At 38.2% G+C, this 25351-nt stretch overlaps 1 protein-coding gene across 1 annotated transcript in view; it reads right to left on the reverse strand.

Annotated features, from left to right (window-relative positions):
* The window catches only part of LOC149156823 (putative inactive leucine-rich repeat receptor-like protein kinase At3g03770), a 318945-nt gene that overhangs the window by 70097 nt on the left and 223497 nt on the right, over positions 1 to 25351 (reverse strand). The window contains exon 6 of the mRNA XM_089438637.1: positions 7610 to 7721. Within this exon, the coding sequence (XP_089294763.1) occupies positions 7610 to 7721 (112 nt within the window). The remainder of the gene's footprint in view (positions 1 to 7609; positions 7722 to 25351) is intronic.

Consider the following 25351-nt stretch of genomic DNA (forward strand, 5'->3'; position numbering starts at 1 on the left):
CCTTGAATCTAACTTCATTTCATCTCCTCATCATCTGGTGCATTTGCATATAAGTTAGTTTTGCATAAATAAAATTTACTTCCAAGCATAAGCTTGGTCGATAGAGAGATAGGTATCCATCCATCTTTGGTTGAGTAGCCTGCTTTTAATAGTACTTAAAATGGTGACCTTGCAGTCATCAGAGCCACAACTCTCTGCAGCGCCGGAGGCACCAGGTATGTTAGATTTTCAGGAGAAGTATCGTTAATCACACCTTAGCGTACTTCACCTTATCTTCTTTCTGCCAATTACTACGAAATTAGGCTCAATATAGAAAGGATCGAAGGGTTAAAACCTAGATAGGCATTTAACTAAAATTAACCAAGATTCTTGCATCTCACATTAGTTTTAGAGTCTGCATTTCATATAAGATAGTCATTCATTCAAGCAGCAGTTGCTAATCGATTACTTGGTCTTCATTTCCCTAGCAATATCGTTGACTTTGTAAGGCATGGTATCAATCATTTAAAATCTAATCAAATCCTATAAGTCTTGTTAAATCTTAATCAAATACTTGATCGCTTCACTGTGTCTCCCGAACTGGTTGGTTCCCAACTAGTTCTTCTTCATTCCAATTTTCCATAGGGTCTACCCCCTTAGAATGTTGTAGGGAGATAGCTTAAACGGAGAGATTGGGGATCAGGGTGACAGCCCCCAATCTGAGTCATTGTCGCGGCGCCTAAACATTCTGTGCGACAACACTATCAACACCCTCAGTCAGTTCATGGTGGAACCGAAGAGGGCGCACTGGGCAGCAGCCAAACATGTTCTCAGGTTTTTACAAGGAACAGTCGATTATGGACTCTTGTACCCCAGGAGTAAGGATATCATATTGAGTGGATTTACTGATGTAGATTGGGCAGGAAGTTCAGTAGATCAGAAAAGTACCTCTGGGTGCTATTTCAACACTAGATCAGGAATGACCTCCTGGTGCAGTAGGAAACAGAAGTCTATGACTCTGACCTCATCTGAGGCAGAATATATGGAGACAAGCACAGTTTTGTGTGAGGCCATATGGCTTAGAAAACTGCTTGTGAACCTATTTAGAAGGAATATGGAGGCGACCAGGATCATGTGTGATAATCAGAGTTGCATCACTCTCTGAGAATCCAGTGTTTCATGATAGGTCTAAGCATATTGATATCCGGTGTCACTTTGTCAGGCACTGTGTCCAACGAGGAGCTGTACAGTTGAGCTATACTCCTACAAGAGAACAGGTGGCGGACATCCTCACCAAGGCCCTTGGAAGGACAAAGTTTGACTACTTCAAGGAAAAGATGGGGATGGTAAAGAACCTATTTCAGTAGCAGAAATGGGAGTGATAACAGCAAGGATGCAGAGGGAGTTGCAGTGCGGATGTAGTGTTGGGAGAAAGGACCAACAGCAGCACGGATGCAGAGGGAGTTGTTGTACAGATGCAGCAGTGGCAGTAGCAGAGCCATGGGTAGCAGTACAGGATGCAACAGTGCAGAGGATGTTGGGCAGGGAGGCTTAGCATCAACACAGGGACCGATGCCGGATGATCAGGGTGATACTCAGTGAGGAGTATTACTAGAGCACAGTCCTCGCTAAGAGGGAGTGTTGATTTGGGGTAGCATCGGATGTGCTCTAGCCATGAAAATTGGTGGAGAGGCTAAGGCACATGAGATCTCCAATACCCAGAAAGGGTTTGGGCAGATTCTAAACAGTTTGGGAGATATTAAAATAATTAATATTTTTAATGAAGTCCCCAAGTCTAAACTTAGGGAAAATAAAATATTAATGTGAATTAATATAAAACTGTGTTAGAATGGTCCAAAAGTCATGGATCAAGCCAGATCTTATCTTAGCCATTGATTAGGGACTTAATCTCGGTCGTTGATCTGTCAACGAGAAAAGTATAAGAGGAGGCTTGAGGGTCACTTGGAGAATACACTGAGGGAGACCAGTCAATTCAATTTCTAGAGCGGTGTTCGCTGAGAAATTGAACCAGTGGTCTGGTGAGCAGTCAGGAGGTAGCAAGTACGAAGTAGAGAGGCGGGATTAGCGATTGGAGATCAGTGCTGAGGCAGGAGAGGCAGACGCAGAGGCAACAGAAGACTACGCAGTCACTAGCTGGGCCTGCGTGGGTGACGCAGAGAGGCCCAGGGTTGACGCAATCAAGCAGGGGCTGACACAGAGGGTTTGAGAGCGATGGAGAGGTTAGTCAGGCTGACACTGGGATTGGGAGAGGTGTTGGAGAATTATTTCTCTATGTGGGTAAGCCAGTTTGGCACCCTGTTGTACTGAAGAATTGCTGAATAATAAAATCCTCCCTTGCTGCATCGGTTTTCCCACATTGGGTTTTTCCGCGGACTGTTGTCCAAAATATCTGTGTCAATGTGTTAATACTTGTGCATATGTTTGTTTCTGTATTACGGTGTGATATCTGCAGCAGTATTTATTTTAATGTTTATTTTAGTAGTTTCATAAATAACTTATTGTGGAATGAGTAGGAAAAATAAAGCGGTTGCTGCAGTGATAGAATTTTCACATCCTATGAAAAGTAGGTTCTTTTATAATGTTGGTGTCAACAATGTATCATCAATAAGTTGTTTCTTTCCATTCAATGTTGGTATTGCCATTGTACCTTTCCTTTTAACTTCAAGAACACTATCAACGAGACTAAACCACCACCAAAAAAAATCCTTTTATTAAATCTGAGTGTACAAAGGAAAATGCATCACAATGCAATTACAGTGAGGGATACCCAATTATGCAATTGGAATGAGGGATAAACTCTTTTACAAACTCACATTTTTTTATCAATATCTTTCTTAATGAGATATGAGAGGTAATTTACCTTTTTACACTTTTCTTGGGTAAAATACCTTTTAAAAAACCCAAAAAGAGCATTTTACAAAAAATTTGACATGCATTATTCCATCCAATAAACTTCTAAAATATTCCTCTCATACCCTCGTATGAACATTTTAAAAAATTACCTCTCGTAATAAAAATCATTTGATATGGTGCAAAAATCGACTCATCATATTTATACGCTGGCAGCAAGAAAGATCTATACATTATGTGAGATACCAAGTGCTTTGTAGATAAGTACGAGAATCACTATGCAAAGTCTGAGCTCTTCTGCTCACGATCCGCACTCTTATACCATGTGAAAAATCGTTTACCCAATTCCTACTGCAACAAACTGATTATATTTCTCCTACTTGTTAAATTATTTGAACAAGTTATTTGCAGTGTTCTACTGCAAATATTGAAATACATACACTGCAGCCTACACAAATAAAACCTGCGGAAACTAAATATAGCACAGGAGAGAAATAAACATCACACACATCTACACATTTATTTTTCGACAAATGTCCCCATGAAAACACAATGTGGGAAAACCGGTTCAACAGCTGAGGGTTTTATTATTAAGCAATAGTTTTATGAATACAATCTTTGGATGCCTTGCTTGCTATCCAGTGCAGATAATATCACTGACAGAAGAATAGTGAGAAGTACCTCACACTATCACATGTGATCCCAACTAATCCAGCCACATAATGCCTTGCCCCTTGCTGCCTCTGCACTGCCTCTGCACAGTCACTACGTCAGCCCAGTGTTACAGCATCCAAGGACAATGCCACTCCTCCTAATCGATTTTCCTCCCAGGAACTCGGCTTCCAGCTTCAAAAATTGATTCCTCAAACAAAAATATAGACCTCCTCAAGGCTCTGCATTGCCTCTGCGTCAGCCTACGCTAGCCAACTTAGCCTCTACGCTGCCTCTCCCGGATCTCTCTCTGCCTCCTTTGTTGAGTATTCCCAGATCAGGAGAAATCTCCAACCATAACTATTCCTGCCCCTCACTAGAAAAGATCACTACGAATTCTCTTCCCGGCAACTGTTCTGCTTCAAAAATTCAATCTTTTGATCTCCACTCGATGTGTCTTCCAAATGCCCATCAAGCCTCTTCTTATAATCCTGCTTAGATCATTTTGGTTTGATCCTTGTCTTCTTCTAAAAGTTTCACCCACAGTTAGATTAATAACCTTTAATTATTTTAATTCCCTAAGTTTAGACTAAGGCACCCATTAAAAATAATTAATTATTTTAATAAAACTGTCTCCGGGTGGAGTTTTCCCAAAACGGTTTCTAGGTATTATGGAATGCATGTGTCCAAGCCTCCCCACAAATTTTGAGGCTTAGAGCACATACGATGCTACTAGAAATCAACACACACTTCACTTCTCTCTCTCTTCTTCTTTTCTCTTGGACGAAATGTGATCTTGGTGGAGCAAATTGTCTTGTGAGGGATATTTTTGCATGAGGAGACTTGTCTTGGATTGATAAAGTGATTATTGATTGAACGGTCCAAGTATATTGTTGATTTTCTTCCATTTTACATGAAAATTTCTGAAATTAGGGTTTCTTTGTGCCATATTAAAAAATGCAATATTTTTTATGAAAACTTGTTTCTTTAGGCTTTCAAAATTAGTCTTTCAAAATTAGACTTAAATGTCCACTTAGAGGAAGTCACTATTGACACCATCCACCAATTGAGAGAAGTCACTAGACGAGCTTGTGGTGGTGATTTAAATTTCTTCTTTTTCTCATAAATTTATGGTAACTAGGGTTAGGGTTACTTATAATTGCATTCAGCAGAAATTTATTGTCCTTTTTTAATTCCCTATTGAAAGGGATTGCATTTAATAAATATGAAAAGGAAAAATCTAGCATTAATTGCATATTTTCACCCCAAAATTAGGGCTGATGTCTTGATTTTAATTGCTGTCATATGCATTTTCAGCCATTTAAAACCATTGTTTACTTAACCCTAGCTTTCCTCCTTCATAGCCTTTGCTTCTTTGTTGGTACAAACACTCGTAGGCTATTTTCTCAAGCTGCTATATGCCTTTGTGTGCCCTAAATCTGCAAAGCATACAAACTCTAAGTTGTAAAGATCTTAGGGAAGTGTACTTGAACTGTAGGCAACTCTTATCTCAGGCTTTCAAGGATTGGCCAGTACCTTTTCCTTCAATTATTAGACCTTGCATCACCATTGAGCCCTCCTTAGTTGAATATATTGTTCATGATCTTTCATAGGGAATCTTCCCTTGTGCGCATAACATCCACCACTAAATAGCTGGAGAGAAGCCACTAAGGTGACAGTGGTGACTGATCTCGTGGCCATACAACCTAGGTTGCCTAGTGAGGCTTTGCACTAGGCCTTCTAGATTTTGCGGTAACAAGGCCTACTAAATTGCATCAAAAATCCATGTATGACTCACTGATTCATGAGGGCTATTTTTAGAAGGTTGGCAGAATCTTTGGATTGCTGTTTCATTTAATCAATATGGCAGAAGAAAACATAAGTGCATCTCTGGTTCTGAATTAATTGGTTAAATCTGTTTCATGACAACAGCTAGCAACCTAACTTTACATGTGGCATATAAGTGATACACTACCTAAAGACACATGGATTCAATGTATTTGGTGTAGTGGTTCATTTCCTTAAAGGGCAATTCAAATGATAACTTGATAGGTCACACTTCTTGAATTAACTTGCAATCACATGAATGGGGTTAGCATGGTCCTACAACTTGAAACACTATGAATCTGCTGGTTATGGCTTAAAGGAATTTGAGCTTACTTGCATTCACATTACATTACATTGTCGCACATATGCTATTTAAAGAGCAATATTTGACTTCTTTACAGCATTCACCTCACTGACATTCTGAATGACACAGTGGCTTAATTTGACAATAATATCCCTCATATTTTCCTCTTAACAATTTTTTTTAAAAGATGTGGCTGATACTTCATAGCAGAACTTAAGTAATCCATGTTTTGAGAATGAAATTGGTATGCAGTCCTGTGTATAACACTGTCATAGCAGCTTATCTTTACATTCTCATTTTTTGTTTATACAAATAACACTTTATCTTAAGCATTTAAACCCAAAGTCGAAATTAAGATATTAATATCATAATCCTGCACTTGCATTCAAATATAACATTTTTAGTGATCACTTGTACATTCTGGAAATTGTTTTACTAGCGCATGAATTCTGGACCAAAATTGGTCTACATGGTTTAAATTCTGTAAGCTATCAAGTACATGGTGAATGAACTCAATCCTTATATCTCTCAAGCAAACAATGGGTGGTTATAATTCCAATTGGTGAGCCACTGAGAATTTCATTGATTTAAATTCACCTTCATTTCAGCACATTTCACAATTGCCATAGCTAAGATTAACAATTTAAAGGGTCATCTAACAGCATATAACTTAAAAAATCTGCCTATGATGATGCTTCATATGGTTAATCACTAGTAGCTCATTCTTTTCATGGCACATGATGACATGCAAGTTTTAATTAGTCACATAAACTATCTTTTTACTCTTCACATCACATTCTCTGCAACATCTTCAGTGTACAAGATCAATTCTTGGGGTTAATTGTGCCAATCGATCCAAACTCAACTCCACTCCCACTCCCTCTATAACGAACTTAGTTTGGATTCACCAATAAGAATTCCCCCCAGGCTAGAGTAGTTTTTCCTTTAGTCTGAAGTGTGGGCAAGGCTACTGAGATAACAGTGGGTAGCTTGCTTTTAGTACCTCCAGGCTCTCCTGTCAAGGTTAGGAGTTTTCCTTCTAGGGTAGAGTTCGAGAGATAGCAGGCTATATTACTAGTTTTTCTTGTGTGCAAATCCTTAGGGCATGCTCTTATCATTTTTTGTTTGGACCCTAGGATGGTTGCTAGATGATAGGTTTTGCTCGTGGTGGCTGCCATATGCATAATGCAATCCACTTTTTCTTGTATGAAATGCATGCATATACTATATATCACTTACTAATAAATTTCAAAGGAAACTCCCAACTAAATCAATAAGTGGATTTGCAAGCTATGCAATTTAGACAGGAACAAGGACAACGTGAAATGGAAAATTCATAAAATTGTTTCCAACCATGGATTTGTAATTTTGTATATAAATTTAATTTTATAATGTCAACGAGATACCTAGCAAACAAACAAGTAGAGTTCGAGGACTATCAGGCCATATTATTGTTTTTTCTTGTGTGTAAATCCTTAGGGCATGGTCTTATCATTTTTTATTTGGACCCTAGGATGGTTGCTAGATGATAGGTTTTGCTTGTGTTGGCTGCCATATGCATAATGCAATCCACTTTTTCTTGTATTAATTGCATGTATATACTATACATCACTTACTAATAAAGTTCAAAGGAAACTCCCAACTAAATCAATATGTGGATGCAAGATATGCAGTTTAGACAGGAACAAGGACAACGTGAAATGGAAAATTCACAAAATTGTTTTCAACACTGGATTTGTTTATAAATTTAATTTTATAATGTCAACTAGATGCCTAGAATACAAACAAGTAGAGTTTAAATAATATAACATGAGATAAAAAAATTCATAACTGAAACTTAATGTAACTAATATAAAAACTGGAATGTGTAAAGCATTAAATGAATTGCATCCTAGCATTAAATTAAGAATTGACTTCCAACATATACATTTAACTACAAAATCTAAAATTGAGTATCAATTGGAATAGAATACACACCGTCTCATTAACTTTCCCAACTTGAATTTGCAGCAGTGGCAATCTTCCAACGATAGTCTCCAATAAAATAAGACCAATGTTATAAATATCCATCTTGTCTGTAATCTTCTTCCTACAAGATAAAAATATAGGTTTATCATGCACTTCATCGAAAAACATAAATCTATACAATTTTCTATATGTAGAAGTTTTAGTATCATCAAGACTAGTTTCATACACTACATTCAAACCCTAATCCCCCTCTTTCAACAAGTGATTGGTCAACTCATGGACAAAATCATTACGATGAATCTACACAAGTTTGGAGGATAAATGTGTTTCACTGAAGGAGAACTTAGTTACCAAGTAGGTCTTGGTTTATGAACACTCCACTATCATTTCTCTCTCAAAAAATTGTACTTCTCCTACCCAAAATTGACTTTAAAGTTACAAGGCTAGCATTTGTATGCAGAATGGTCCTCCTGATGTTCCAATTAAACGAGTGAAAATTAATTGGACCAAAAAATCTCAGAAAATATCTTTTGTGGATTTTCCTACTAATGGAACATTGGAAGGTAGGGAATTGAGTCAATTGACCCAGCTCAATATATGAAAGGCATGTACCCTTTGCAACTTACATAGTACCTTTGCAGAACTGTCACCATGTCAAAACTTTCTAGGATTACTCACAAGATCTCTATCCTGCTATTATCTTCGAGGCTATAACTTGGGAAACGGCTAACCTCGATGATACTTATGCCTTTCATGTGGTTTTTATCAGCCTCTATTGATTCAAATCTTATGAATCAAATGAAAAAATCGAAATTAGTGTAAACTTGTAAATGGGAAGCTGCATAAAGTTAAATCAGTTATTAACATTATTCTTCCTTTCCAACTTCTCCTACACGTGATGGTAACCAACAATTAGTATGCTCTCCAAATTGACCAGTTCAAGGTTTCTGACGTCTCACTTTGTCTTCTTTCTTTAGTGCTTGCAATCATCTCCCTAATCCCTATGTTTTACAAGCTTTACCGAGTAAAGCCTCAAGTATATCGGAAATTAGGTGTTTACCACGCTTTAGTCTCAAAATATTTTGTGCTACTCATGTGACTCTATTGCTTTGAATGAAACAAGACAAAAACTTGACAATAAGATATTGGATGCCTTCTCCATTTGATTTTGCCCATATTCTACTACAAGGATTTCATGATTCAACGTGCCTTTACCAAACACTATCCTATAGTACTTCACATCTACCTATCCAATGACATTGAGAGAAACAATTTCTCCGACGGGAATATCATATCTTTGATTGCATCTTCACTCTCCATAATAATACCAAGAATCTTGTCATTTTTCTTCAAAAGTCTTTTGATTCTATTCTACGGGAGGGCTTTGCACAAAAGGTTACACGTCACTGGTATTTTGGAAACCTTTTGGATGTACCATCATGAGACTATATGAGTCGATGTTTAGTCTCAAACATCATTGGTATTTTGGTTACGTTACCGGATCTGTCGGCCAAAAAAATGGACCTGTGGATCCCGAATCAGATCTAGATTCATATTTGGATGCCCCTAGATCGATCTTGGATCCGCTCCAAAAATGGATTCTTAAATTGCAACGTAACAGGATTTTTATACAATGAAAATGTAGGGTTTTTTTGCGCAACTATTCTACAAGCATCCTCTGCAGTGATACAATCGTTCAACCCTATCAACAATCCACTGAAACTCTTGCACAGCCATAAATTCGTCTACAGACTTTGGAGCATTACAAAACTATATTGACAGGCCAAAAGAGTGGTCCTTTTTTCCCAGTAATGTCCTTCTGAAAGAGCACCCCTTTTCCTAAATGTACAGCGGTGGCTGCCTGGTTGATCAATGCATTTGCTAGGTTATATTGATCTGAACAAAGGGAACACCTCATATGACTACCACGTACAAGCATCAGGTATTTCTTCAACTGACTCGACTTCATTGTACTCACCCCACACCCCAGAGCAGCCACCAGCCAGTTAGTTCCATTGGGAGTACATAGAATAGAGCTTTACTATCGTGGTTTAGCAACGGGGGCAGACAGCGTGAATAGGGAAATATCACATATTGCATGAATAGGGTGAGATCATGGTTTTTGGCTTTTTCATATTTAATCAACTTTTTAATCCGTGGGTGGCAGATGAAGCTGATGGTGCGCAGCCTCATTCATCGCCCATTCTTTCTATCACATTTCTATCACGCAAGTTTCATGCAGTTGCCTGACACCAACAAATTTCTATGAATAGTGAACAATGAGCAGTGTGGTCAGCAGTGAGAGCAGTGAACAGTGAGCAGGGTGAGAGCAAGGAGCTTTTATGCCGCAGACGTATTGAGTAGCGAGCAAGGAGCAGCGATAACTTGAACAACATGAAGCAGTGCAAAGTAATCTTGGCATTTTATAGACCCACATATTTCTCGAAACAGGTTGGACAACAAATGTATTCAAACATGACAAAGGGACAAGAAATTTCAAAACAGGTGGAGACAAATGATTTAGGACAAGTGAAAATTGCCTCATCCGCCAAAGCTGGGAAGTGGGTTTGGGTCAATGCCAAACAATATTGGGGCATTTTAAAACGAAGACTAACCCGTCTAAAATGGGGGCAGACAAGGAAAAAACGGTCTAAAAAGGAAAGTACTCGAGCCCTTCACAAGAAGCACTCAAACAAGTCCCCTCTACACGCACGTGGAAACAAGAAGTCCAGAGGAAAAGTCATTGATGATTCTGCTTTATATAGTCCCACATCCACACCTCTCATGTGGTCATCTGATCTTTATGTGAAAGAATTGTTAAATGCAAAACAAAAGTTGAAGGCTTTAGAAGTTAAAAAGTAGGAAAGAGATCATAAAATTAATATAATAACAGGCTAACAGCTGAGAACAAGGCTTTAGCAGAAAGCAATAAAGTTTTAAAAGAACAAGTGGCATTGCTACAGGAAACTCTCTTGATAAGGAAAACAGAATGGTAACGCATGAAGGCGGATGTACAAAACATAAAGAAATTTGTAGTGGAAAGCACAGAGGTGGTGAATGCGAAATCATCCCGGGATAAAGGGAAAATGATTGCCCAAATAGACAACCATGAAGAGAAAGCAAGAGAAGAAAGGAAAAGAGATTCCACCAAAGTTTCCAAAACTTGGGCTTAAGTTATTAGCAATCCTGCTAATAAAGAAGGAGAAACAAACATTCAAGTTGACAACATGCAAGATAGAGAAGGCAAGGAAAGACAAAATAGGGAAGCAAACATAATTATTAAAGGGGTGAAAGACTATGGGAAAAATGAATGTACTCTTGACCTTGCAAGAGACTTCTTGAAAAACAAGTTTCTATGGCAAGGATAAATATGCCAAGCATGGAGGGTGGGTAAGTTTAACGAGGAGAGAGCCAGGCCCATGTTGACCACTACGTGTCAACAACCCATAGCAATACACCCCCTTTTTTTCGCAAAAGGGATAGTGCCTGATCGATGTGTTCGTGCCCTCCAGCTATCATCATTAGCTTGATCATCATCTTATAATGTAAACCCAGTCTGCATGTGTATAATGTAAATAATGTAAATAATCTTAGCAGATCCATGTCGTGTATGCAATTACCCAGGTAAACCTACTTTTCTGGTGACGATCTACATTTCAGGAGGTTTTTTGTGTCAACGATCCATTCTCAGATGGTCAGCAGAGTTTTCCTTCAGCCTTACCCCAAAGCCGGAATGGATTTTGTCACTAGAATCTTAGGGGAGTCCTAGTGTTCTAGATCGAATCTATGTAAAAGTGATTTGGGAATAATCCTAACTATTTGGTTAGGTTATTTTATTACAAATTACTAAATTTGCTAGATTATATTTTGTGTCACAGAACTGGGTAGTCTGTGAGGGTCTTTTGCAAATGCGTGTTCCCCCTTCAGATGTAAAAATGTAAAAATCATGATGTAAATTGTCTTGAAGGTTAAAAAAATAATTTATCCCCTCATAAGTTAATTAATTAAATTTCCGGCCAAAATTAATTAAAATCCTAAGCCAGAAATTTAATTAATCCTAGGTCCTAGGTAAATTTAAATTTCTCCTAAGGCAAAATTTGTTGGTTCTTAAAAATTAAATTTTAAGAGGTCCAGGGACTAAGGTAAATTGATTATTTTGCTAAATTTTAAGCCTTTGGTCCCTGGGGTTAAGTCAAAGTCAAAATTTTGAGGAAATTAATTCAAAAATTTAATTTTTGAATTAATTAAAATGAATTTAATTGAAAAATTCGAATTTCCTCAATAATTTAAAATTTCGACGGATGAGATTAAAAGAAATTTTGATCCTCATCAACGGTGGAGATTGTTTTGACAAGGATCACTCGAACTAGCCATTGGAGGATTTATCTTTAAATAAGAGGTCATTTTTCAGTCAAATCATCCGATCTCTAGATCGTGTACTAAGCTCTCAAGCTCTCTTGTATACTTTTTTGAATTAATGCAAAAGTCTTTGGGGTTTCAACGTGTTGTAGTGTTCCTCTTCATGAATTTATGGTAACATTGTTTTAATTTCTACTTAATATTATGTGAAAACTATCAATCAATAGCTCTCTTAGAATAATCTAAATACAAGTATCTTATTCAGTTTGTTGGATCTAGGGTAACATTTTTAATTTTGATTAAGTAGCAAGTATCTCTATTTCTTCATAATTTTATTGTTGTTCTTGTTGACACCTAATCCTCAGGATTGGGTGAATTCATGTAAATAATTAAATTAGGAATGTGAACAGTCATCAGGAGATGAACTGAACAGTCACACCCTTTTGTATATAACAATAACATACCTGATGGAATAATACGAATCATCTTTTCTGCCTAATGGAGTTACTGCCTGGCCTGACATGGTATCAGAGCCAGCTCCTTTTTAGCTCTCATGCTCCTTGTAACTCCTCTATCTGTCTACCTGTGCTCTCTGTCTGCTAGAAGGTGTCTGACCATGAATGTTTGTTGTTCTGCCATATTCCTGCGCCTAGCATTAAACCGTCTGCTCTCTGGTGGTCTGCCATATTCCTGCGCCTAGCATTAAATCGTCTGCTCTCTGGTGGCCTGCCATATTCCTGCGCCTAGCATTAAATCGTCTGCTCTCTGGTGGCCTGCCATATTCTTTTTTATACAGACCTGCACATAGTCTAACACTGCCAGCGCTGTCCAAGCTGGCCTGATGCATTGATGCTACTCCTGCTTTCCCGACGAACGGAAACTGAATTCACATCAGGATTCAAGCTCGGCCTCGAGCTGTGATAACTGCTCTCGAATTCTTCTCCGTTTCGAGCTTCAAATGATGCTCAGCCTCCGTTATTTTGATTTTTCGTTGTAATCTATTTACATCTACTACGTTCAATCATCATAAGGCTTCTTCCTTTTGAATTTTCGCTGTGTATACTTGGGTGGCGATTCTGTTAAGATTGTCATTTTGCCCATCGATTAAGAGCAGAGTTGTGCCGGAACTGTCTAAGTTTTCAGGTTGTTCTGTCTAAATAGCACTGTGGGTTATGAATCAGCTTCAAGGGATTGGAATAATGGACGAGGGCTGGTGTTGACATTGATGCGCAGACCAAGGGTAGCGCATGTGGCTGGAAGTTCAAGCACCACGCTCATCATCACGCTGAATAAAGAGGAGTGGCTCTGTGGAGATTCGGGCCCAACGCTGATGCATCCGGTGCTCATGGTTCAACGGTAAAGCGTGGGAGTTTTATAAGGCAGGTCACGTGGTCGAAACCTGTGGCTGCCAAAAAAAAAAATTAACATATGCGCCATTGCCTGCTGACATCACTCCAGCCACTTTATAGACAACGATTTTCTCAAACATCGACTCTCATTGTATTTTTTTTTTTGCAATATGTTTTAATACATATTAGAAAGCTGTTGGTGTATGCTGATGCACTGATTGTCTGCGCATAAAATGGAATTCAGTTAATATTAGAGGATAATCAGAAAGTCGATAGGATAAATGGATCATTACTTGTTGCAGTATTGGTGTTCCATAGTGTTGTGCCTAAATATTGGTTGTACTCCATAAGAGGCATTAGAATATCTGTGCAGCTTGTTTCTTGGCTTTCATAAGAATTCAGAATATTGCTACTACAGTGTATTTTTTTCCATCAAAAGCAAAAAAAAAAAAATATTTGTTACAGAATGCATTCAATCATATCCATGGTGGGAATAGTTCTCACTGGCAAGGAGAACTATCCTGAATGGTCCCGGATGATAAAACACACCCTCATTTTCAATGAGTTGTGGAAAGGAGTGTGTGTCGGAGAAGGAGACAATGACCCAGTACAGCCTACCTCAGACAAAGAGCTCGTCATTTGGGAAAACAAGAACAGCAAAGCTTATGCATTAATCGCAGCATCTGTAAATGAAGAGGTGAGTCGCCATATTTCGTCATATTCCACTGCCTTTGAAGCCTTACAAGAGCTGAAAGAACTCTATGACTCCCATTCTGCACTTGAAGTTGTTCAACTCATGATTAAACTCTTCACTCTTGAACTGCAAAATAATGATCCTCTTGCTCTTGCATCTAAAGTAAAGTCTATAATGCATGATATCAATTCCACTAAGGTTGCGCTGGATATCCCTCTTATTGCTTTTCTCAAGGCACTTTATCCTACTTACTCCAATTATCTTGAGTCTTTGCAAGCAAACGGAAATCTCAAAGATATAACCTTTGACTCTCTTGTGAAAAAGTTTATTGAAAGAGAGAAAGCTTTTGGAAAGAAGACAGCCCCTGAATCTTCTGAAGACACTGTGTGCCTTGCTCATAAAGAAAAGCATCCTGCTCAAGATTCTACAAGAGGAAGAGGTGGACAAAGAGGAAGAGGAAGATATTTCAGAGGCAGGGGGGGCAGACATTCTCAAGGAGAAAAGGCAGATCTGCATTGCATTCGCTGCAAAAGAAATGGATCACATGATGCCTCTACATGCAAGCTACCATGGGAAAAAATTGAGCAGAAAAGAAATCAACAAAAAGGTAAAAATGATGATACAGACAAAGGTAAGGCACCTGAATCCGCTCACTATGTTGAGGCACAATGTAACATTGGAGTAAATGAAGATTTGTTTAATGCTTCACTTGCTTCCTGGAAAAATGATTGGTTGCTTGATTCAGGAGCAACCTGTCACATGACTCATAGAAAAGATTTTTTTGAAGATTTTACTGACAATGTTGATGGAGCAGTATACTTTGCAGATCAATCAAAAATCAAGCCATCAGGGCTTGGCACAATCAGGCTTAAACTGCCTAGTCTTCTAGACTTTCTTCTGGATCATGTTCTATATCTCCCACAACTCAAGAGAAACTTGTTGTCCTTGGTCCACATCCGCCAGCAAGGTCACTCCATTCATATGTTTGATGGCAAGCTTGAGGTAAGAAAAGCATCTGACCACTCACTTGTCATGAGGGGAATAGAAGAAGAAAGGCTTCTCAAACTGCAAGGAACATCTGCTCATGCACAACATTTCTCATACAATTCTCATCATCAAGAAGGTACACTTCCATCAAGTTTATTATGGCATGCTAGATTGGGACATTTGAACTATGACAGTCTCCGCTTATTGAAGAAAAATGGTGTTGCTAGTTTGCCTACAATTCCTAGAAAACTTAAGCAATGTGATGCTTGCATTCTAGGAAAGCATAGCAAACAGTCTTTTCATGATTCACATTCAAGAGCACATAGGAAACTTGAACTCATTCATTCAGATTTATGTGGTCCAATGCCTGTTCCTTCTGCAAATGGAAATAAATATATCATGACATTTATTGATGACTACACCAGAATGTGTTGGGTTTATTTATTGAAGAACAAATCTGATGCTTTTCAAACATTCAAGAATTTTCATAAATGGATTGAAAATGATGCACAATCTCATATTGGGTCTATTCGCACTGATAATGGAAAAGAATACACATCAAATGAATTTGAAAACTATCTTCGCCAACATGGGATCAAAAATCAAACAACTGTGCCTTATAATCCCCAACAGAATGGTGTAGCTGAAAGAATGAATAGAACAATCTTGAATATGGTACGATCCATGCTTTTCTTCAAAAATGTAAAGATAATGTTTTGGGTTGATGTTGTTCTATGTGCTGCATATATAAAGAATAGATGTCCATCTAATGCTATAAGAAACAAGACTCCTTATGAATTGTGGTATGGACATGTTCCTTCGGTAAAACATCTCAGGTTCTTTGGTTCCACCTGTTAGGCTTTGATACCTAAGGTACATAGAAACAAACTTGGTGCTAGAAGTCGTAAGTGTATCTTCCTGGGGTATTCAAACACCTCCAAAGCATACTGACTCTATGATGAAGTAAATAAAAAATTTGTTGTATCTAGAGATGTAATTTTTCTTGAATCATCCAAAACTGACAATGTTGTTGAGCGGCAACTTGATCGCTTGGATAGATTCGCAAAAGCAAAATCATTTCAAGAATTTGATAACCAGACTCCACATTTTGAAGGGGGGATTCCTATACTAGATCAACATGTGGAATCTTCTTCTGAAGAACAATCTCCCCCGCATGAAACTCCAACAACGTATGATGCTTTAAATGATGTAATTGATAGAATTGGGAGACTTAATCCTGATTCAGTCCCAACTCAATCAACAGAGCAGCCTAGACCATCTCAGAAAGGTCCCCCAAAGTGGCTGACGAAGACACTTGAAAGTGTTCATCCTGATGAAATTGGAAAAACAGGAACCAGAAATTCAAACCGACAAAATGGAGGTGATATAGATGACTCTAATTCACCTGTTGATATGGATGTTTCTTATGATTGTGAATTGAACTTGTCTACAGATTTTGAACCAACTTCCTTTAAAGAAGCTGCTTCTCATGATGAATGGAAAGAAGCGATGCAAAAGGAGTATGATGCCCTCATAAAGAACGGCACTTGGAAGCTGGTTGATCCTCCATTTGGAACCAAACCAATTGGCTGCAAGTGGGTCTACAAGAACAAGTACAAAGCTGATGGCTCACTTGACAAGCACAAAGCTAGGCTTGTGGCAAAAGGTTTTGCACAGAAGGAAGGGGTCGATTATGAGGAACCTTTTGCCCCCACAGCAAAATGGGCCACCATCCAGACACTCTTTGCACTAGCAGCTCAGAATGGTTGGAAAGTCCATCAAATGGATGTAAAAACTGCCTTCTTGAATGGAGATCTAAAAGAGAATGTTTTTATGTCCCAGCCTGAAGGATTTGCTATGAAAGGACATAAACATAAAGTATGCAAACTTGTGAAGTCCTTGTATGGCCTCAAACAAGCACCGCGAGCCTGGTATGAAAAACTAACTGAGCATCTTTTGAAACTCAATTTCAATCATTTTGATCTTGATGATGCAACTTTATTTGTAAAGAAAGTTGGCAAAATAGTTGTATATCTTATGGTATATGTAGATGATCTTTTAATGACAGGGAACAATGAAAGCTACATTGCATCCATAAAGAAGGAATTGGGAAAAAGTTTTGAAATGACTGATTTGGGCTATGTTCATTACTATCTTGGCATTGAAGTAACCCAACATCCAAATTCCATATTTCTTTCTCAAAAGAAATACATTGGAGATTTGTTGAAGAGGTTTAGCATGACAGAGTGCAATCCTCTTACTACTCCAATGGAACAAAACTTGAAGCTCACATCTATTGAAGGAAAGGAATTTGAGGATGCAACAAAGTATAGACAGCTTGTAGGAAGTCTCAAATACCTAACTACCACCAGACCAGACATTTCATTTGTTGTTGGAATCCTCTCCAGATTTATGCAAAAGCCTTGTGAGGGACATTGGTCTGCTGCAAAAAGAGTTCTAAAGTACTTGAAGGGAACTCAATACTTTGGAATCAAGTACACACAGGCAGATGACTTCAGTTTAATCGGATACTCTAATTCAGAATTCGATGGAGACAAAGAAACTGGGGTATCTACTTCAGGATATGCTATGAATCTTAGATCAGGAGTTGTCTCCTGGAGATCACGCAAACAATCAGTTCCAGCAGATTCCACAACAGAAGCAGAATACGTGGCAGCAGCTGAAGCGACAAAAGAAATTGTGTGGCTCAAGAAAATTCTTGAAGATTTGCAGGTAAAACAAGTACAATCAACTCCACTCATGATTGACAACACCTCTGCAATAAAGTTGGCCAAGAACCCAAAGTCCCATGATCGAACAAAGCACATCAATACTAAATATCATCTGATCCGACATCATGTTGAAGCCAAAACAATCCATCTCCGTCATTGTTCCACAAATGAGCAAATTGCAGACATCTTCACCAAAGCGCTTGGAAGAGAAAAGCTTGAAAGATTCAAAATGATGCTTGGACTCACCAACATCCCTTCAGATTAAGGGGGGGAATGTTGACACCGAATCCTCAGGATTGGGTGAATTCATGTAAATAATTAAATTAGGAATGTGAACAGTCATCAGGAGATGCACTGAACAGTCACACCCTTTTGTATATAACAATAACATACCTGATGGAATAATACGAATCATCTTTTCTGCCTAATGGAGTTACTGCCTGGCCTGACAGTTCTATTTCTCTACCTGATTTGATGGTTGATGTAGTGCTTGCAGAAGATCTTTCAGGTTCTCATTGAGCATTTGGGGATAGTTCTCGGTTGGACCAGCCAACTCTCAACACATATTTTCTGAAGAGCCTACTTCATATAAGCCTCAGGATTTATATAACCATAATATTTTTTTTCTGCAGGGTGTTTTTGGGCTAGTACCTCTCTAAAATTTCAAAATCTTTTAAATATTTTGTGGAAATTTTGATAGTTCTGGCTATTAAGAGCCTTAGATTATCAGATCTGAGAGCGGAGTTGGACTCATACTCCTCAAATCTGATAAATCTGTAAATTATTTGTGTAGATTTGTTATTTACTTGTGTAGATCTGAAATTTTGTAACATAATTTTGAATTTTAACACTTGGGTTTTTTGGGATTTTCTCTATTTTTGTACATATTGGGCATTGGGTTTTTCTCTTTTCACTTGTGCAGGAATAGATCTGAAAAATCAGCCAAGAAAATTTTCAGATCTGAGCTAGATCTAGACCCTGGAGGGCGAGATCTGGGCTCAAAGATTGTTTGCGGGAATAGATCTTAGAAATCAACCAAGAAAATATTCAGATCTGAGCTAGATCTATATTCTGAAGGGCAAAATCTGGGCTCAAAAATTGTTTGCGGGAATAGATCTAAGAAATCAGCCAAGTAAATCTTCAGATCTGAGATTTTTCAAGCAAATCTAAGGGTTTTGAGGTCAATATCTTATCCCAAATCTTTTTACAAAGCCATCCATTAAAGATTTTGCAATAAATCTAAAGATCTGAAGCAAAATCATTTTTTTCAGAACAAGGGTTTCAACTTTTGGGACTCCTAAGCCCAGATCTACCTTCTCCTAGCCCAACGTTAGTTCTATTGGGCCTAGTCCTAGCTCTCATTGGCCGTAGATTCCCTTGCTCCACTTCTGATTTGAATATTTGATTTTCTGAAGCTAATCATTGGTGGGTTTTTGCAGAAAATTTGGTAAAAATTTGTGTTTCAGATATTGAATTTTTTTTCGCAACTTGCGCAAGTGATCTTCAAGGCCTAGGCCCTAAGGGTTTGATCTCTAAACCATCTTTTTCCTCACTGTTTGCTACAATAGTCATATACCTTTCTAATAGTGGTAAAAACACATCTAAGTGGTTTGAAATTAACTAAAAAATTGTTAAATACATTAATAAGTCATTTATGTATCGGAAAGATATCACTGTATCGGAAATATTTGAAATTAGTTTATGTTCTAGTTGTAATACCTTCAGGGGTTTAATTTTGATTCATCATCTAATAAAGTGAACATTTCATTTGGGTAATTGAGGGCTTCTGCGACGCAAGTGTTTTCCCATCCTCGAATCTAACTTCATCTCATCTTCTGGTGCATTCGCATATAAGTTAGCTTTGCATAATAAAATTTACTTCCAATCATAAGCTTGGTCGATAGAGAGATAGGTATCCATCAATCTTTGCTTGAGAAGCCTGTTTTAATAGTACTTAAAACGGTGACCTTGCAATCATCAGAGCCACAGCTCTCTGCAGCGCCGGAGGCACCAAGTATGTTAGAATTTTAGGAGAGGTATTGTTAATCACACCCTAGTGTGCTTCTCCTTATCTTCTCTCTACCAATTACTACAAAATCAGGTTCAACACAAAAAGAATTGAAGGGTTCACATTAAAATAGGCATTTAAACTAAAATTAACCCAGATTCTTGCATCTCACATTAGTTTTAGGATCTGCATTTCATATAAGATAATCATTCATCTAAGCAGCAGATGCTAATTGATTACTTGATCTTAAATTCCCTAGCAAGATCGTTGACTCCATAAGGCACTGGTATCAATCGTTTAAAATCTAATCAAATCCTAAGTCTTGCTAAATCTTAATCAAGTACTTGATCGCCTCGCTGTGTCTCCCAAACTGGTTGGTTCCCAACTAGTTCTTCTTCATTCCATTTTTCCATAAGATCTACCCCCCTTAGCCTACTGTAGGGAGACAGCTTAAACGGAGAGATTGGGGATCAGGGTGACAGCCCCCGATCTGAGCGTTGTCGTGGTGCCTAGACATTTTGTGCGACAACAGCCCATAAAAGTCATCATGCCTAGCTTGCGTGATAAATATATCATTCTAAGCAAGAAACATCTCTTGAGGGGTTCTCATTTTTTCCTAGAAGAAGATTTAACTGTAAAACAACAGGAGGAAAGAAGGGAGGAAATGTTAAAGGTTATGGCAACAAGAGATGAAGGCAAGAGAGCATTGATTTATAAAGGCAAAGTTATGAGCGCGATTTGGACCTCCTTCCAAAACAAAGCAGCAAGATGGTAATAAAGAAGAGGCAACAAACTCTTCAACAGGAAATCAGGAAGCAAGGTCAGTATGGGAAAGCAGGGACAAAGACTCAAATGTGAGTCTTGCATGTCAAAATAAATAGCAATCAAGTCATACCCAGGTTTCCTTAAGATTAGTTTGTTGGAACTGTAGAGGTTACCCATGGAGACGAGGACCTGGGTTAGGGCCTATTGCAGAAGATAGAGACATAATTTGCCTCATAGAAACACATGAGCATGAAGGGTGCAAGACACCTCTGTTTGAAAGATATTGGAAGATGGCAGTGTGGAACAAGGCAACAGGGAATGGCAAACGGCACAGGGGTATCATGGTTTTAGTAAGGGAGAAAGAAGGTCGTCTCATTCAGTTAGAAAAAGAAGACTCAAATAAGCAATTCATTTGGTTTAAAATATCAGAAAATGGAAACCACATCAAAATTGCAACATGTTATTTTGCGCCGCAAGTTTTCAAAATCTTCAAAGGTAGAGGGCTTGACCAAAAAGATCCATTTGCAACCTTAAAAGCGGATATTACAACTTATTCGCAGCTAGGTGAAGTCCTTATTATGGGTGATTTCAATGCTAGGACTGCAAGTGAGCAAGCTAGCATCCTTTGCTGTAAAGATGATTGCGACCAGTGTTGCATGAAGCGCCCCCCCCCCCCCCCCCCCCCCCCCCCCCCGGTTCCAAGCCCCGAAGCGCGTCCCGTACGGAAGCGCCTAGGAAGCTTGGCCGGAAGCGCGCTTCCGAAATTCGGAAGCGCCGCTTCGGCTTTTTTAGACGCTTCCTGGAAATTTGGAAGCGTTGGCGCTTCCGAAGCGCTGAAGCGCGCTTCGTACGGCGCTTCCCAGACGCTTCCCAGGCGCTTCCCAGACGCTTCCAGAAAAGCTTCCGGAAAAGCATTTAGAAAATCGTTTTTTTTTCAATTTTTTTTTAAATTTTAGGTGAGTTTGCTTGTTGGGGGTGGGTCCACCTTGGGTTAGGGTGACAAATGAAAGCAAAAAAAAATATAAATATAGCAGATGCTCCCTCATGGTAATGTTAAATTCTTAAAGTAAAAGTGACATTCTCCTTTATTTTTCATTTTCATCCTTTTACTTAAATTTTTAACATTACCATGAAATGACTCAGAATGTTTGAGAGTGGTTCCAGCCTCATTGGACTTCATATGGAGAAAATAGAATTTCATATCCTATTCAAAATTCAGCGGACTTAACAATTTTCAGGTATTCAGGATCAATGGGATTGTGGCATTTCATTAGATTATATCAAGTATGAAGGTATGCGATTAGCATTTAATCAAGAGCACCAAGCCCTATATGTACCCTGGTGTTGGTGGTGTTAATTGTTGAACTCCTTTGTCACGCGGCACGCCCTTAGCAAAAAATTACCTTTCAATCAAGTCAAAATCATCGATCAAACATGTTAAGCTTTTTCTACCATATTTTAAGTCTTGAATTAGGTAGTTTGATCAAAATTGGGCAATGTTGACTAATATCCCTAGACAATCGAGGTAGAGGCAAAGGCTAGACAAGAGGAGAAGAATCTAGATTCTAGATCATTAATGTACAATGGATGTTATATCTATCTTGATTTATGCAAAAATATGCATGTTTTCATGTCTTCTACAATTAATTTGGTATTTGGGATGTTTGTTTTGAGTATAAATGCAAAAAAATATAAAAATATATATATATATATAGCAGACGCTTCCGCGGACGCTTCGCTTCCTAGATTTTTGGAAAATGACGCTTCGGCGTCCCTGCTTCCAAAAAACGCTTCCGCTTCGCTCCCGCTTCGTGCAACATTGATTGCGACCCTATTTGGCTTACAGAAGAGAGTAATCATCAGTGGGAAAGAATTCTAGAGGACAAGGGCTGCAATATCTATGGTGAAAACTTGCTTACTCTATGTGGAGCCTTTGATTTAGTCATTTGTAATGGCTTGACTAGATGGGAAAAGTCCAATAATTTCACTTGCAATACTTACAACGGAGCAAGTGTAGTAGATTATGTAATTTGCTCGCATGGTTTGTGTGAGAAAATGGAGGAAGTCTTGATTGGAGATCAGCTGTGGGACTTAAAATCAAATCACAAGCCAATTTATTTATGTTCCTCTTGGACTGGAAAGAAACTGTTAGAGTCAAAAGTTCAGCATGTCCAGCGAAAGCTCCCATAGGGTAGAATTCTTTTGACCCCAGAAAATTGTAATACCTTCAAAATGACGCTAGAGAGGCTCTTCGAGAAGGAGAAAATCACAATTCACAACCTTCATAGTCATGAATTAACACATTTAATTCAATGCACACTTGCAAAGTGCAAAAGAGCAAAAATTAAGAAGTCTGAAACAAATTGCTTTCTGGTTAATGCTTGGTTTGACGAGGAATGCAAAAAGGCAAGGAGAATGTGGAAAGAGTCAAACAAGGATAACATAAAGCTCAAAGCTTACAAGCAGTTATTAAGCAAGAAAAACACTGATTTCATGGTTTCAAGGAGGGAAGAACTAATCTTCCTTGGGAAAAATAATCCCAAATTATTTTGGAAGGAGCTCCAACCGAAAAAGATACAAACTGGAAATAGTATTACAGCTTCTAAATGGTTTGACTATGCAAGACAACTCTATGAGCAAGATCCCAAGGGTGACCCTCCCCCCTTGGTCAATGCTGATACTGAACTCTTCATGGTGCAAGAGGTAGAGATGGGTATCAAGAAGTTGGGTGTTGGTAAAGCAAAAGACTTAGCTGAACTCCAAGCAGAATATCTAAAGGGGGGCTCAAAAATTCTCGCACCTCACATTACAAAAATTTTCAACAACATCATACAACAAGAGCTGCGACAGATTGGACAACTAGTCTGGCAATACCTCTTTTTAAGAGCGGTGACGTCAATAATCCCTCCAATTATAGGACCATCATGATAAACCCTTTGTTTGCAAAGCTATTTGGAAGCATGCTAGAAAACAAAATTAGCAAGTGGGCTGAAGAAAGAGATAAGCGTGCTAAAGGGCAAGCAAGTTTTAGACCTAAACATTCCACAGTTGATCATTGTATAAATTTAAGGCACATCATTGAAAAAGTTTGGGAGAAAAAGGAAGAATTCTTTTGTTGCTTTGTTGATTTCAGAAAAGCATTTGACTTGGTTCCTAGGGATAAACTTTGGCACAGAATGGAGGAACTTGGGGTTCCTAAACATTTGAGAGCAGTTGTGCATAGGCTATATGAAGAAGTGAAAGTCAAAATTAGAACTTCAGCAGGCATTTCTGAAAGTTTCAGAAGCGATATCGGGGTCAAGCAAGGTTGTCCATTGTCTCCTACCCTTTTTGGTTTATATATCGACAAGCTTGAGGAGTGGTTAAATTCGCAAGGGGGCGATGGTATCTATTTGGGCAAGTTTGTTATAAGGCTTCTTTTCTATGCAGATGACCTTATTCTCCTTTGCTAAATCGGCTCTTGGTTTGCAAGAGCACTTACTATCCCTTGAGCATTTTTGTAGAAGTGTGTGGATGCAAGTCAATATTAACAAAACGAAAGTAGTGGTTTTCTCTAAGAAAAGAAAACATAACCAACATAAGTTCCACTTTGAAGGCAACATTCTGGAAGAAGTTGCGGATTACAAATATCTCGGAATTGACTTCAACAAAAATCTAAGCTGGAATGGTTGTAGAAAGAAAGAACTTTGGGGGGTTGGAAAGAATTTTGATGCTTTTCAAAATAGGTGTAGGGAGGCAGAGTTATGGGACTAGAAAACCACTCAAACTCTTTTTGGACTTCTAGTGATTCCAGTGATTCTATATGGTTGTGAACTATGGGCCAGCAGTACATCCGACATGCAGAGGAGACAAATTGAGAAAATTCAAAAGTGTTTGATTACAAACAAATTCAAGATTAAAAGTGCAGTTCCTTATGCTATATTGTTAAGTGAAAAAGGGGTTCCTCCTATTGAATCAATTGCTATGGTGCGAGCCATAAGGTATTTAAAAGAAATTGAGCAAATGGAAGAGAAAAAATACTTGGATGCACTAAAATAACAAATGGTTTAGTAAATGGGGTATTTGTTTGAACGCATGTCCCATAAACAACAAAGAGATAAAAGCTTTTGTTATGGAAAGGTTCCACAAGCTTACTTGGGATAAGGAGCTAGAAAGAAAGACAAAATACCATACTGAAGTCTTTTAATCCCACTCATAGTCATCAACCAAAAGCATACATAGAGGCCACTATCTCTTGGAGAGCCAAAATTCTTATTGCTCAGTTAAGGACTAATTCTCATCAACTCCGTTGTGAAACAGGGCATTGGAAAAGGCCAAAAGAAGTTTGGGAGGAAAGAGTATGCATTTTTTATTCTTCCGGACAAGTGGAAACAGAAAAACATTTCATTTTAGAATATGAGGTCTTCAAATACAATAGGAAAAATGTTGAAATTTGGTACCGGAGGACAGGTGGTTCCCTAAGGCTTTGATCTTTGGCCTAGGGAAAAGTGTCCAAAAGAATTTAATTTTTCTCCTAAAGTAACTTTATAATTTTTTATAAAGTTAAATCTAATTTGAAAGTGACTTTAAGTGATAAAGTTACTAAGTCTAATTTTAAAGTGACTTTTATAAAGTCAATGAAAAATTAGAAAGGAAAAGTGACTTTGGAAATAAATGACTAAGTGGGTCTTTATTAAAGTGGGGTGAATTAAAAAATAGAAAGTGAGATTTAAATGAGCATTTAATCTCAGCCATTGATCTAAATCTATTTCAGCCATTGGATTTAAGGATCACCCAAAAGTCATTTAGGGTTGGGTTAAAGGAGGAAAAGGAGGAAAAGATCATCCTTTTTTTCATGAGCAGATTGGGAGAAGGAGA

This window comes from Pinus tabuliformis, chromosome 9 (assembly GCF_031772625.1).
Source record: "Pinus tabuliformis cultivar Carrire ecotype Pingquan chromosome 9, CPIR1, whole genome shotgun sequence".
Lineage (NCBI taxonomy): Eukaryota > Viridiplantae > Streptophyta > Pinopsida > Pinales > Pinaceae > Pinus > Pinus tabuliformis.